The sequence below is a fragment of the Xenopus laevis genome, chromosome 5S (genome assembly GCF_017654675.1).
Source record: "Xenopus laevis strain J_2021 chromosome 5S, Xenopus_laevis_v10.1, whole genome shotgun sequence".
Lineage (NCBI taxonomy): Eukaryota > Metazoa > Chordata > Amphibia > Anura > Pipidae > Xenopus > Xenopus laevis.
Window position 1 is genome coordinate 92,143,777 of NC_054380.1, and position 16,662 is coordinate 92,160,438.

At 37.2% G+C, this 16,662-nt stretch overlaps 1 protein-coding gene across 4 annotated transcripts in view; it reads right to left on the minus strand.

The window, feature by feature from the left end:
- Positions 1–16,662, minus strand: part of LOC108717446 (guanine nucleotide exchange factor DBS-like) — a 186,741-nt gene that overhangs the window by 14,334 nt on the left and 155,745 nt on the right. Inside the window, exons 26-30 of one of the 4 annotated variants that reach the window (XM_018264694.2) lie at positions 14,029–14,135; positions 11,636–11,731; positions 7,341–7,427; positions 5,095–5,166; positions 680–795 (exon numbers count right to left, since the gene is read on the minus strand). In XM_018264694.2, the coding sequence (XP_018120183.2) occupies positions 680–795; positions 5,095–5,166; positions 7,341–7,427; positions 11,636–11,731; positions 14,029–14,135 (478 nt within the window). The remainder of the gene's footprint in view (positions 1–679; positions 796–5,094; positions 5,167–7,340; positions 7,428–11,635; positions 11,732–14,028; positions 14,136–16,662) is intronic. The other 3 variants (XM_041564796.1, XM_041564798.1, XM_041564799.1) reach the window with 3 other exon arrangements.

Sequence of the window (16,662 nt, forward strand, 5' to 3'; positions counted from 1 at the left end):
GCCTCAATAGAAATATGAATACTAAAAAGTAAAACTGTAGCCCACAGATTTAAGACATATAAGGGGTCCTTTATCAAAATCCCAGCTACAAGTGCTAGAGCGATACAGGGAAAATTATCATTCATTCAAAAAGCACTTGCAGCCCTGTCAGTGTCTACTGCCTCAGGATAGTTGGTAATACAAGATTTCTTTGCAGCTGAATCCACTGGTGCTCCCAAACTTGGATGTCTGAGGACACACAAGTTAGGGGATGGGTGGGGGTTGGAGGAGGTCACCTACATGTACCTCTCAACCTGCCTCTTATGAACACCCTCTCTAGTTCTTGTATCGGTTACAAGATTTATACATGTTTGGGATAGTTTTTACGCAAAATCTATTTACAAAATTGAGGGAAAAAACGTGACTGACCACAAAATATACATGATAATGGGACCCCATATTTGGTATAGGCCTCAAGTATAGCCCAAACTAACATGTAGGCAAATTCAGCCCAGATTATGGGGATAATTATGGCAAGCTAGACTGAATGTAGCTAAGGTATCACACTCTTTGTTTTGCTCATTTGTGTTGTGCAAAAAGGGTTTTCTCATGATCTACTGGCTAACAGATTGGTTTTGGAACTTTTTGAGATATGTAGCAAAATGGAATCCTGGAAAAGCTGGAAGGTTCTGGCACTTACTTTGCTATTTGTCATTTCCTCATCAACATCTGAAGAATTAGAAAGTTCATCATTGCTGGAAGGGATTGCAGAAAAATCTTGGAAAGTTTCCATAGAGTTCATGTGTCTCGGCCAGCCTATTAAGCAAAAAATACAGCATTTATCTTTCTGTAAACAGATTTTATCCCACTTCACTTATCTCACTTGTAAAAAGTACTGAAATCTACCTTTTACTGACACAGGTTATATATGTACAGGCATATGTGTAATAAATGGTTGTGCTGCAACAAAGCCCTGCAAATATACTGCTTTATAACCATCCTGCTTTAAATGGAAAGTAAAATCACATTACTAAAGGAAAATGTCTTGTGCATTTAAAGGAGATCACCAATCTAAAATTGTTTTTTCAGTCTGGCTGTTAATATATTCTGCTTATTCTGATTCATGAAACAATGGACCAGATTCAGTTCCATTAGAAAAATGTATATCTTGCTTTAGCTAATGAAAACTCAATATAAGTACTGCATATGTGAAAATTTTCTCATCGATGAAATCTGGTCCAGTGTGCCGTAAACCAGTTGATTAACAGACCAGGAAAACTATTGACTTCTGCTACATTATTTTAAAGGAACAGTTCAGTGTGAAAATAAAAACTGTGTAAATAGATAGGCTGTGCAAAATAAAAAATGTTTCTAATATAGTTAGTTAGCCAAAAATGTAATGTATAAAGGCTGGAGTGACTGGATGTCTAATAAAACAGCCAGAATCCAACTTCCTGCTTTTCAGCTCTATAACTCTGAGTTAGTCAGCGACTTGAAGGGAGGCCACATGGTACATTTCTGTTCCGTGAGTTTGTAATTGATGCTCAGCATTCAGCTCAGATTCAAAAGCAACAGATATGACCCATGTGGCCCCCCCTCAAGTCACTGATTGGTTACTGCCTGGTAGCCAGGGTAACCAGTCAGTGTAAACCAAGAGAGCTATAAAGCAGGAAGTAGTGATCTGACTGACATGTTCACTCCAAATCACTCCAGCCTTTATAGATTACATTTTTGGCTAACTAACTATATTATAAACATTTTTTATTTTGCACAACCTATCTATTTACCCAGTTTTTATTTTTACACTGAACAATTCCTTTAAGAGCCAAGCCCAGAAAACAGAAAGGCATACTACTAGACATTAGAAAGTCCACACTCATATAGTAGATATTCTGTTTACAATACACTTTCTTTAGTACTTAAGTTGAGAAAAACAACGGTAAGTCATTCATTCAAGTGCCCCTGTGTGTATACATGGATAGGACTTGAATCTGCCTGTCACTGACAACATCATATAAAAACACACACACAAATTAACGTGACATTTTATAAACGCATTATGCATGCAACAAGTGTACTCATACAATATATAATATACACAGAATATTTATTTTTTAATTATCAGTAGTAAAATTGTGTGTATTACCCCACACTCCAAAAGGTTGAATTTCCACCAGCTGTGGATAATAACAAAAGACTAAAGGTCGCATAGACGTTAAGATTTTTCACTCCTTAACAACCAATTGTTGTGCGATACAACAAATCCATCAAATTATAGTGAGGTTAGTGGGTACTGAACGATCATGCATCTCACAATTTTTCGTCCGACAATGGTCAGAAAATCGATCGGGAAGGTTAGAAAATTTTCATAGGTCACAGTGAAATGTATGCATTGTCCAATTGTTTGCAGGGCCAAGCATGCAGCTACCCACAGTTTTCCAAGCTTCAACTATATTATATTGCTTGAAATGGTAACATTGTTCTTGCGATAACGAAAAGAAAGTATGGAAGGAAACCAGAGTACATGAAAAAAAACTCATACTAACAGAGAAACATGCAAACTCTACATGTAAGATGGAACGAAGGGGACCAAGGAGGCCATGACCCACACATAAATCCCCTGGGGAAAAGAAAAGTTATAAGAAAAGTTAGGGAGAAAAGAATCGTTTTGCACATTTTGCGGCCACTGAAAAGCAGAATTCCACTATTTGCCATTACAATAATATGCACTAGAACCTAATTACACTAACAAGATTAATCAAGTGGATAGGGTACAATCTTTAATAAGTTCAAACAACTAATGAAACAACTTTTTTTTTTTTTAAAGCAAAAGAGTAACTTAAGTGAAACAAAAAGCAACTTTCCATTAGCACTTAGAAATAAATAGCAAAAATTAAAAGATTTGTTAGAAAATATTTTCAACAAAGTCTTATTTATTGTGCTAATTTTAAAAGCTATAATTATTTCAATAATATAAATAATTAGGTTTTCCATTTTACCTAAGCATTAGTCTTAATGCCAATTTGCTTAAGAATTTTATTAAGTGGCCATTCATTTAATACATTTCTATCTTCTTGTTTCTTCATTTATTAAATACAACTCTAACTTGGGTGTGCTGGGCTAACTGTGAATAGGATGATTCTAAAATGAGCTCATTGCAGATTCAGAGTAAAATAGATTTTTCTGTGTATACTGTAACATTTTCTAGTGACGTATTGTATGGTTCAAATGCATTTACTAATCCCATTTAATTTGGTGTGCCAAAGGCACATGAATATAACCAGAGACCTTTACGGAAAGCAACATTTTGCTACATAGACAAGTTTTCTTTTTTAAGAAAATCAGATTCTTTCATTCCAAAGCCAGTATTGTTTGTCTTAGACTTATACATAATGAAATAATGTTTTCCTAAAAACCACCATCATTTTAGTGTATTTGTCAAGAAACAACATTCCAACAGAATGACTCTGCATGCACATTGTAAAAAGAATAATTCATTTTATTTGACGTGCATTTTGAACAAACTCCATGAGAATACGTGTAGATACTTTAAAAATGTTTAGCCCTTATCCATGTAAACTTTAACTGAATGAAAAATGCTGTCCGCTTAAGGGGTCATTTACTAAATTCTGGTAGGCTTTTCAGGGGCCTTTTTTTTAAAAACGCAATTTTTTGGGGATTTATTAAAGCCTGATGCAGCAAAAAGTCAGAATCCAAAAATCCGCCAACTCAGACCTGCCGAGGTTCTATATAAGTCAATGGGAGACTTCTCTATCTTATATGGAAGTTTCTGTGGTCTGCGCTGGAATTAGCACGAAAATCCGACTTTTTCGGGCAAAAATTTGGGTTTTTCGGGAAAAAGCCTGTAAAAATCGAGAGATTCTGGAAAGAACTCTGCAAAAATTGTATTGTATGGTTTTCGCTTGATTTTATATAGTTTTTTCCCAATCCGATTAAATTAGCTTTTTAAATAATAAATACGGTCAAATTGTGGATTCTAGTCTGGTCGGACTTTTTTTAAAATTCAGATTTTAATAAATAACCCCATTAATGATATAATAATAGCAGATCTATTCAGTCAAGGCATTCATAGAGAGGGAATTCCAAGAATTACAAACTGCGTTTGACATTTAAGTAAGTACCACTGTGAGAATTAAATATTTATGGGAGTTTGCAGAGAGGTGAACACCTATCCTGAAACACTGGGGCTCATTTCTTAACACTTCCCTGTTGCAGTTATCCATTGCGGAAAGCCAATTAATGAAACCCACTTCATTGGTTACTGCACTTTTAGTTTGTCTTATATATTTTTGAGTTTTCCTGAGTAAACCCAAATTAGTTTTCTAGGACTAAATAAATTAATGGCTCAAGTGGCTTTTATTCTAAACCCCACTGTGATTTTGATGGATCCTAACATTAAACATCTGAGGAAACTGAGATGTCCAGCTGCCATTTTAAAGGGGTTGTTCACCTTTAAACTACTTTTTAGTATGATGTAGAGAGTGATATTTTGAGACAATGTGCAGTTGGTCTTCTTTTTTTATTATTTGTGTTTTTTGAATTATTTAAATACCCTAGCAACCGGGCAGTGATTTGAATGGGATACTGGAGGATGAATAGGTGAAGGCTTGAACAAAAAGATAAGTTATGAAAATTAACAATAACAATAAAATGATAGCTTCACGTAACAATGGTTTATGTGCCCCATTTAAAATCTGGAAAGAGTCTGTAGAAGAAGGCAAATAATTAAAAAACTATAAAAAATAAAAAATTAAGACCATCTGAAAAGTTGAAGAATTGGGCATTCTATAACAAATAAATAATATAATAAATAATAATAAATTCAGTAAACTATCACTTTAAACGTTTGTTCCAGACTTTTCCATTGTAAGTGCCACCAATAGCTGCTGGGTAAGGAAATCTGCCTTAAAGAAAATGAGTTGAGTGTGGCTGCCCAATGACTAGGTCTCTATTATAGTATATTCTCACAGAACAACATAATAAATTGAAACATTAGTAAGAGCAAACTCACATGGAACAAGCAAGACACAAACAACAAGCACACCAACAGGCAATAGGAACAAAAATGAGTATGCATGCCATCTATACTTATACCTTCATAACCAAGGGGAGTTGGGTCACTCTTAATCTCGTGTCGCTTTGCTTTCACATCAGGGCCCAGTGGACCTATATTAAGTTTACAAACATTCAAACTATTGTAAACCAGTAAAAAACAGAAATGTGCAAACACATGAAATAAAGGAACATGGTATAAAATACAGAGACCAATTTATCCACATTCCCTGAATTGTACAATGTATTATCAATCTTTAATAAATCTGTCACCTAGTCTCGAAGTGCTGCTGTAAAAGTGTTGATGCAAGTCTATACCTACTTTGATTAAGTAAGTTGTGGTTTAATATCTTATTGCTGACAATTTGAAATTTTGTGGTTTAATATAACATTGCTGACAATTTGAAATTTTGTGGTACAACAAGGGAAGCGGAGTGGCTGTAAAAATAGGGTACAGCAGATGAGAATATGTTATTATATCGATGGACAGTACTAATGAAAAGCCTGGACCTGGTAGTATTTTCAGGGTACACTTAGTAGGTTGTTTCAATAGCTGCAATTGACTTGCGAATCAGAGCTAATGCATAATACAAGAGAATTTAATAAAATGTGTACTTTAAGACAGAACGTCCGATTTACTAATATTACCTAGAGCAGTGCTGTCCAACTACTGTGGTACAGAATTTTTCTGGCCTATGTGGTGAAGGGCCGACAATAGAAGCCAGTGTTGAACCTCTCTGTTTTTAAACCTCACCTACTTTAAACCACACCCATGTTACCAAATGAAATGTTAAAACAAGACCCACATTAATGATGGTAACACACCAAAAAACCAAATGGGTGGTGCTCATTGTAGCAGGGGCGTTTCTGACATGAGGCAAGGTGAGTACCTTGCCTCAGGCGACAGCAACCCAGAAGTTACCAGGGGCGGCAAAAAGCCGCTCCTGGTAACTTTAAGAGCCGAACTTCCGGTTATTAAACCAGAAATTCTGCTTTTCTAGTGCAGAGAGCGATATTTCGCACTCTGCGCTAGCAATGCGCCCCTCACCGGACCTCCCATCGGAGATCTTAAGGTAAGCCTGGGGGCAGCATTGCGAACTCCGCCTCAGGCGCCTGCGCCTGCATTGCAGGAACATCACTCATCTCTCATATGTGAAAAATGTAAGTCATATTAAAACATACCCTCCTCCTCCTCTGTGGATAACACATCAATCCTGAACACATGATTTAACACCTTGTGGGCCACCTAACAACAATTAACAAATGCTAACAAAACCCCAGAACAAACCCTACCAGGCTCATGTCCCACAGGTTGCATAGAGCAGGCAGAGCAGGGCACACACAGGGAGCATAGGGTAGGCAGAGTGTGACACAAACAGGGAACAATGGGCAGGTACAGTATGGCACACACAGGGAGCATAGGACAGGCAGAGTATGGCACACACAGGGAACATTGGGCAGGTACAGTAGAACACACACAGGGAGCATAGGACAGGTACAGTAGGGTACACTGGGATCATTGGGCAGGTACAGTAGGGCAGTCACAGGGAGCATAGGGCAAGTACAGTAGAACACACACAGGAAGCATAGGGCAGTCACAGGGAGCATAGGGCATGTACAGTAGAACACACACAGGGAGCATAGGACAAGTACAGTAAGGCACACAGGGAACAAAGGGCAGGCGGATCATGGCACACACAGGGAACATAGGGCAGGAAAAGTAGGGCACACATAGGGAGCATAGGGGACCCAATGCTGGAGCCCCTCCAGGTGTAGGTAGGTCAACAATGTGGGCACTTTCAGTCTGGGTCTGAGTTGTGAACATTACAGGGCTTTAGGGGTGTGAACAATAGAGTTTTTACAGGTGTGAGCAATGTAGGAGTTTTAGGGGTGAACAATGCAGGAGTTTACAGTCTTAATTTGAGGTGTTAACAATGCAGAGGCCAGTTAAACTCAGTACTGATACCTTTTAAAGCTTACACAAGGCTAAGGAATCACAGCTGGCAGCCTTTCATGTGGGGGGGGCACACATGGGGTGGGCGCGGGCCGCCAGTTGGACAGCACTTGCCTAGAGAAACCAATAATATCCATGCTTTCATATTTTAACTGGCATTAAAAAAATGAACTATTGATTGGTTGCTATGTGCCATTACACTTGTGATATCGACAGTATATAGCACATATGTCAGCAATTGAGAATTATACTTTTATCATGCTGCTGAATGTTTCAGACACGTCAGTATAATTGATTTGAGTAAGGATCAGGTCATGGCTCCTATTTATAGTACCTTTTGTACGAACAGGAACTTTAATAGATGTCGCACTCACAGAGGAAGCTAGGGAGAATCGCCGAGTAGCTTCTTTCTCCTTAGATTCTGTTTTTTAGAAAATACACAGTGGCAAAGCAAGTATTGGTTAAAAGCAAGTGATTTAATGAAACAATAAAAGGTGATGAGGGAAACCTATTCACAATGGAAAAGTTGGAAGTGTGTTACTTAAGAAAAATGATTTTGTAGTGATCTGCATATAAACATCAGTAATGTCTCCATTAGCCAGATGAAATATAAATCTAATCAATGAGATTGGTTACTTCCTTGCATAGCAAACACTGCTCATTTCAGGCACAATAACAAATGTTTAAAAAATGTATTTTCTTGATGAAGGATGATATAGAAGGTTCTCAGATGCATCTTCTCATGGCCCAGCCCTGAGACCTCTACACCAGGGGCTAGGATCTCATGAGACTGCAGGTCCCACTGCTAAACAATCATCTTCATCAGCCCATACTTTATGCAAATGACAGGGATCCAAGAAGCAACTTTAGACACACTTCTGTTTTACTAACAACCCTATTCTTATTTCTATGGTGTCATGGTACCACACGAATCACAGATGTAGACATAGGGATGCAATGAAATTGGAAACAATCACCTATTCAGTTCTATCTCAAATATGTTTGAATACTGAGATGTACTGAAAATAAATAAACATGCAACAACAGCACTTGCATTTGGGGTTTATTATTAACATGGCTAAAGTTTCCCTGGTCCAGTAAAACACAAGTAAACGATTAAAGTTTAACTGCTTGTATAAAGTTTAGCTTTATTAGATAATGTTATCACTGCACCCTTTGTGAAAATAAATTATATACCCACACCTGTGCATTATGAGGAAAATAGAGCTAACAGTCACATCTGGCCACATACAGTACATACCATATTTTCAAAATGTTAGGGTAGTAGTGCTATAACAATTGTCAGAGTTTGACTCTTTTTACAGCTATCTTTATATCCCCAACAGGTTAATTTCTAAAGCCTTGGATAATATGCACTTAATTCAATTAACAGAATATATATATTATATGGAGATTCACTGAAACCATCATTTTTGTCATACTGATTAATCCACAAAAGATTTCATCAAATGCTGAACCCAACACCTACTTTCTACAGTCATTTTTGAAACTGCATATAGGGGCAAATTTACTAAAGGGCAAAGTGACTAACGCGGGCGAAAATTCAGCAGCGTAACGTCTTTTCGGTACTTCACCGATTTACTAACGGTCGCTGGCATAACTTCGCTAGTGAAGGAGATAGACTCTAGCAGTACTTCGCTCCCTAACGCCTAGCAACCTTGCGCTCCGGCGAATGGACGTTACAACGCAAATTCACTAAGATGCGGATTTTACTGAACGTTACCTCTTGCGCCAGACTTGCCTTCGCCACCTATAGTTGAAAAATTTTCTAGGTCCCAAAAAACGCTGGCGTCTTTTCCTTTTTTCAAGGTGTAGGCTGAAAAAGAGCCTAATTTTCTACCATATGGCACATAAACTATACACTGGGCTCATGTGTAGGGCATTATAAAAACTTTATTTTATTAAGGTTTCCCGGGCTTGTTTAGTATAATGTATTTGCTGCAACGTATACGTTCATTGAACTTCCTGCCGTATGCAAATTAGCCAACACTAGCGCAACTTCGCCAGCATTCGGCACCCTGGACGCAACTTCGGATTTTAGTGAATTAGTGTTGTCCTGGCGAATCTACGCCTGCCTAAGTATTGTGCTGCGAACAAAGCTTAGTGAATTTGCCCCTAAGGGTGAACAAAAACTTCCCATTTATTTGACAAAAGGTTCGAAGTCAAAAGAGGGTTTGAATATTGTTCCTCAACACTTATGACTTGGCTCAATAAGCAATAAGATTCAGGCTGAATTCTGGATTTGTGCATCTTAATATTAAATATTACTGCCTTTATATTAATCTTCTTTGTGTGCTTAAGTGTATAATATTTTTTTATTTATAATAGTGCGGTTATATAATTAATTGTATGACATTTTTGCTTACTTTCTATTGTTTTGGGTTAGATTCAATTCAGCGAGAAAAAGTTATCTCATGGTTTATTATGTGAAGACTCATGGGAGGGATTCATTTCTCCAAATTCAGTTCTAGTTTTTTCTTCATTGACTTCAATTGAGTTTTCGCATGAATTGCCTATCAAATTGAATCTCATCCAAGATTTTTCACATGACAATCCTTTTCCTCGATGCATTGACTCTGACCCTTTATTAGATAAAAATTTTACGCTGACTATTAATAAGTCAACTTCTGCTGTGTTCTGCTTTTTCTTTTTTAATCATTACTTTCTGGCAAGCCAAGATGTTTGTCACTCTTTTACCTCAGAATATACACTGTCACATGAAAAACAGTACAAATATAAGGAAGTGCAGCTGCAATTACAAGGTCAACAGTGCATCAAAAGTAATTATCCTTTTGTTTCCTTGACTGAGCACATTGTAAAGACATTAATGGCAAATGGATAAGTTGACAATCAAAACAATGAGACACCAGGACAGGATATAGTAATAATAGAAACAAGTGCCAGTATTAGTGGTACAAACAACATTAAGCAAGTCTTAGTTCAGACATTACTCGGTTCAAAACATTGTTTTGATAAGTAATATACATCCGATGAACAGAGGGAAATTAAATGAACAAGGAAATAAAAAAGCTTTTATTTAAAATGCATTTTAACTGCCTGTTAATAGTTCACTGTTAGTGGAATAGAAAGAAGAGAGGCAAGACATGGCAATGACCCATATTGTTTAGGCAGTGGGTTATTTTCAGGGTTCAGAGGATAGCAAATGTTACTAGCAGCGATAATAGCTTTAACTGCACTGTGAAATCTGTAGCAGCTCCATATTCCTGGTTGGGCAGTAAGCAATGTATTGCAGAGAAATAGCAAGCGTACAATTAAAGGAGAAGGAAAGTCGGTATTTACTTGGGGGTGACCACCCCAAGTGATTGTATATACTTACCTGACACCCCGGGCCAGAGCTCCTATCAGCAGAAAACTACACCGGACCAGGGGTTCTTCTAGCAACTACCACAGAGCTATTGGATTTCTTTGCGTGGGTAGTGAGAAAAGCCAAACTATGACGAAGAAGTTGGCTATTTCATTCTACTTCGCATGCAGCTGCCAAGGAAAATTTAAAGAACGAAGAAAAAGGAAGCCGATCACTCCGTGGTGCTCGCTGGAAGAACCCCATGACCGGTGCAGTTTTCTCCTGATAGGAGCACCGGCCCAGGGTATCAGGTAAGTATATACAATCACTTGGTGGTGCCTAACTTTTTGCACCCCCAAGTAAATATGGCTTTCCTTCTCCTTTAAAAGGAGTAAGTATGGCACAGTACATTATTTAAATATCATTTTTGAAAGCAAAATTTTTTACAATATGCCCTATACATATCTGATGGTTATTCCCTTTTTAAAGATATTGGACACTTCTGCCACCCTCACAGAAGCTTGATTATTCTAGAAATTAGTAAAACAAAATAAGTTATTATACACTACACTTATGCAAGCTGCCTGCTTTTTAGAGACATGTGCTGTTTTATCAAGTGGTAGTATGTCTCTCTGTTTCGTTTAATAATTTGGAAATATATAAAGATTTTTTTGTTCATTACAAAAAATGTTAAATTTTAGATCAAGCACCATATGCCTAAATGTACATGTAGAACTTCCACTGTAATTCATTGTTATTGTAATGGCATGCTGCAAATAAATGGCATCCTGAGAAATTATGCAGCACATTCTAACAGTTATAGACAAGCCTAATTTCACCATATTAATGAAGGACTCAACTTTTTTTTCCCGTCGAACTAAAATATAAATTTAGAAATTTGTAGATTTAAGCAACATTAATGTTTTGTAGGTGTCTACTCCCTTCGTCAAGCATTTTGATGAAGGTTTGGATATCCTTACAATGTTAATGTTGCCTATCCGACCATGTTATTCCAAAGAAAATTTTGCAAAAATCTTTATTTTGCTGTGAAGAGAAGTGCTGTACATTGGATGAACATGTATTGATTTGGGATGCGGATTAACCCATTGTACAGGCACCTTAACGATAGGTCTGGTCAATAGTGGTGCGGAAACTGACATGTAATAATTTATTTAATTTATTTTTACAAAACTAAAAAAAGAACGCTTAGAAATGTGATTTGAGACGTTGATGGGACATGGATCATGAATTTTGAAGACACAGACGTCTAGGACAAGACATCGATGTGCAAATGCTCATTTTACCTTTGAGTGGAGCTCTCCGGTTCGAAAGGCCCTGCAATGTGAATCTTTTTCTAGCAAGAGCTGAGCGCTCAAGATTATGACTGGCAGGATTATCAGCTAAGAAAAAGGGAAAGGGTTAGAAGGAGAGTTGCAAGGGAAAAAGGTTAGAAGGGTTAAAAGCAGCATGCTAATGGTTTTGGCATCATTAAAGAAGGAAATAAAAACTTAAATCAAAAACAGTATCTTTTTTGTATGTAGTTTCATAGAGGTATCATAAAATTGTGGTGCGCCAGTGCATATCACTACTTGGTTATCACACAGTTTCTTTTTACATCAAACAGAGCATTAAAAAGGCTTTGGTGAAAACCGAACCGAAATAACTGATTATAAAGCACACAATAAACAGATAATGTAATGGGTTGTACTACTCACTTGTTTATTGTGTATATGCAAATTACCACTTTTTATTGTGGTTAACAATACAATGATGTTAGTATCATATATAAAGTTTTATGGCACAATATTATAGATATAATATAGAGAGCATATATACAACACAATAGGGGGCACATTTACTAAGGGTCGAATATCGAGGGTTAATTAACCCTGGATATTCGACCGTCGAAGTAAAATCCTTCGACTTCGAATATCGTTCATATGATCGAAGGAGAAATTGAACGATTCGAAGGATTTTAATCCATCGATCGAGCGATTTTCCTTCGATCAAAAAAACCTAGGAAAGTCTATGGGGACCTTCCCCATAGGCTAACATTGATGGTTGGTAGGTTTTAGGTGGCGAAGTAGGGGGTGAAAGTTTTTTTTAAAGAGACAGTACTTCGACTATCGAATGGTCGAATAGTCAAAAGATTTTTAGATCAAAACGTTCGATTCGAAGTCGTAGTCGAAGGTCATAGCAGCCAATTCGATGGTCGAAGTAGCCAAAAAAAACATTCGAAATTCAAAGTATTTTTTATTCTATTCCTTCACTCGAGCTAAGTAAATGTGCCCCTATCTGTAAAAGTGTTAAAGAGTAACTAAGCACTATGCTTTGTTTTCTTAATTTCAGGGGAGTTCTAAATTCACACTTTGATAAATCTCCACCCCCCAGTATTCCTGTACCTTTGCACACAAACATGTCACATTATTAATTAGAATGTTTAATGATAAATTATTATTTAGAAAGGTAGGTGTACAACAATGGCATAATAAACTGCTTTCAAAATTTGCATTCCAAACAAATGAGTGCAATATGCAGCGAAAACAATGCATATAACTTGTCTATAATGATTAGGATGAAAGCAGGATTCTCAGAAACTGTAATTAGAACAAATTAGAATTTAAGCAAATGGAAGTACAATGCCTTACATGCAAGTTGTTCAGTTCCAGCTTGGCAATTGCTATATTTACAATTACAAAGACTACTGTAGACATTTATCGGCAATTGGAATTATAGAGTCTGGGGTGGACTCCAAACCTAATTCACAGCTCTGCATTTGGCCACCAGGTGGATAGAGGGTTGATGGTAAAGATGGTGGGGTGTTTTTCACTACCTTAACATTATCTTTGCTGCAAGGTTCAAACTGTGCATGTGGCATCCAGGAGTAGTCAGAATTGCATGTCTCTGCTAAGGCAACTTCATTGGCTATATTACTAGAAATATCAGTTACTTGGCTAATCAGGGTGCTGAGTGGTTTTGTGTTTTCTGTGCGTCTGAAGAAAGCTCTAAATATGCACCTGACACATCTGTTTAAATTAGTGATTATTCTAAAAGGGGTCATGGTATAGATTCTTCTGTAAGTAATCACTGAAACTTCAGAGGGGCAAAATTCGTCCCTGCTTTTCACGATCTAGTCTGAACAACAGGAAGCTAAAGTACATCTGGCTCCCTACTTCTGAATCCTTTGGGGGACTTTGAAATGCCTCAACCCTGCATCCAAAAGTATGAGCTATAGGAAATTATTCAGCACTTTTCTACTGGACCCAAAAGCAAAATATTTTTAGGGAACTTTAGAAAGATGACCTTTTTAGTAAATATGCATTAAAAGAGCACACAAGTCAGGACCCCATTAAGTTCTCTACATACCTGAGACACCAGAAAAGTCCTTGGTTTTGCTGTCCCTTTTTTCAATCCCCTGTTTTGTATTACAGCAGTCATCATTTGTGCATGCAAATATGTATAAGTTTTATGAGGAGGCAGTCCCACTACACCTTTTAGTCACCAGTCATTTGTTTTCAGTTAATTATATGGAAGTATAGTGACATTTGTGCCTTTTGGACTCCACACTAAATTAACAACAGCCTGATATAAATATTACCAGCAACAAAACAACCCTTCAGATGAGCCTTTTGCTGTGATAAAACATTCAAAACTCCAATGTACAACAGGAAGTTTTAATCAGCATTTCATACAATACCTTTCTTTTGCCTTCCAGTTTCACTAGAAGTCCTGTTCTTCTTATTGGAAACTTCAAGACTTGGCAATTGTGCTTTGTTCTGGCTATTACATGAAGTCTTGTTGGACCTTTTCAGTGAGGGTAATGACAAAAAAACTGTTGTTACTAAAGTATCTCAGACTTGCAATGATCAAATCCTATTGACAATTATGGCACTGCGTTATAATTTTTTACTGAAAAGGTAATCGCCTTGAATACTGCTAGTGACAAAAAACAAGGAATTATCATTAATCTATTCCTCTTGTGGACTTTGGACATTGTGATGATGGTGCTGTAATACAATATAATATATAGGTATTTTTTGTATGTTTATAAAACAACTTATTACAGTTTGCCACTTGGAATTAATTTAGTTGGAAGCATGACTGTCATTTTCTGCAACTCATATGCTGCATATTATGGGGCAGATTTATCAAAATGTGAGAATAGAAGTCACAGAAAAACTCATTCACTTTCTGTTTATTCCAATGGGATTTTTTAGAACTGTATTTATCAAATGGTGCACTCCAGTTTAGTATCACAATAGCCTTTGATATTCTGTCTTTCCAAAAAATCATCCAAGCCATTCTTAAAGGCATAAACTGAATGAGCCATCACAACATCATCCGGCAGTGCATTCCACAACCTCACTGTCCTGACTGTGAAGAACCCCCTACGTTGCTTCAAATTAAAGTTCCTTTCTTCTAGTCTGAAGGGGTGGCCTCTGGTACGGTGATCCACTTTATGGGTAAAAAGGTCCCCTGCTATTTGTCTATAATGTCCTCTAATGTACTTGTAAAGTGTAATCATGTCCCCTCGCAAGCACCTTTTTTTCCAGAGAAAACAACCCCAACCTTGACAGTCTACCCTCATAATTTAAGTCTTCCATCCCACTAACCAATTTAGTTGCACGTCTCTGCACTCTCTCCAGCTCATTTATATACCTCTTAAGGACTGAGTCCAAAAGTGCACTGCATACTCCAAATGAGGCCTCACCAGGGACCTATAAAGAGGCATAATTGTGTTTTCATCCCTTGAGTTAATGCCATTTTTTATGCAAGACAATTTAGTAGCCAGAGAATGACACTGCCCAGAATTAGACAACTTGTTAGCTACAAAAACACCTAGATCCTTCTCATTTAAGGAAACTCCCAACACACTGCCATTTAGTGTATAACTTGCATTTATATTATTTTTGCCAAAGTGCATAACCTTGCATTTATCTACATTTAACCTCATTTTCCAGTTTGCTGCCCAGTTTTCCAACTTAGAAAGATCACTCTGCAAAGTGTCAGCATCCTGCATGGAACCTATAGTTCTGCACAATTTAGTATCATCTGCAAAAATAGAAAAAGTACTTTCAATGCCCACCTCCAGGTCATTAATGAACAAGTTGAAAAGCAAAGGACCAAGTACAGAGCCCTGTGGTACTCCACTAACAACACTGTTCCAATTAGAAAATGTTCCATTTACCACCACTCTTTGTAGTCATCTTTTAATCAGTTCTCTATCCAGGTACAAATACTATGTTCCAGGCCAACATTCCTTATTTTAACCAGTAACCTTTTGTGTGGCACTGTATCAAATGCTTTAGCAAAGTCTAAGTAAATCACATCCACTGCCATCCCAGAATCTAGGTCCCTACTTACCTTCTCATAAAAAGAAATTAAGTTAGTCTGGCAAGATCTATTACGCATAAAACCATGCTGGCACAAACTCATAGTATTGTGATTTGCTATGAAGTCCAGTATCTTATCCTTTATTAACCCTTTGAAAAGCTTTCCTACTACTGACATCAGACTAACTGGCCTATAGTTTTTAGGCTGAGAACGGGATCCTTTTTTGGATAGAGGCACCACATTAGCAATTCGCCAGTCTCTCTGCACTATTCCAGACCTCAATGAATCCTGAAAAATTAAGTAAAGAGGTTTGCCAATCACAGAGCTAATCTCGCTAAGTACCCTGGGATGAATACCATCTGGCCCCGGACCTTTGTTAATGTTAACATGTTCTAGTCTCTTTTGAATTTGCTCATGTGTGAACCATGCATCATTAGTTGTATTACTAGAATTGGGACTATTAAGAAGGAAACCTTCACTTACTGGTTCCTCATTTGTGTAGACAGATGAAAAATATGAGTTCAGAATCTGCGCTTTAATTTTGTTTTCATCAACCAGCTGACCCCCCTCTGATAGTAAGGGTCCCACCCCTTCCTGCTTAATTTTTTTACTATTTACTATTTTTACTATTTTTTTACTACATTTTTAAAAAATAATTTTGGATTTTCTTTACTGCTTGCTGCAATATCGTTTTCCATATAAATTTAAGCTTGCCTTATAGCTTCTTTGCATGATTTATTGGCCTCCTTGTACCTTATAAATGATTCGGCTGTCCCAGCTAACTTGAAAGCTTTAAAAGCACGTCTTTTCTTACCCACCTCAACACCAATGCTTCTATTGAACCAAAAAGGTTTTTGCTTTGCAACGACGTTCCTTGCTTACAAGGGGAATATACTGACATTAGATCCAAAAGGAAGAGTAGATCCAAAAGGATAAATGATTCGGCTGTCCCAGCTAACTTGAAAGCTTTAAAAGCACGTCTTTTCTTACCCACCTC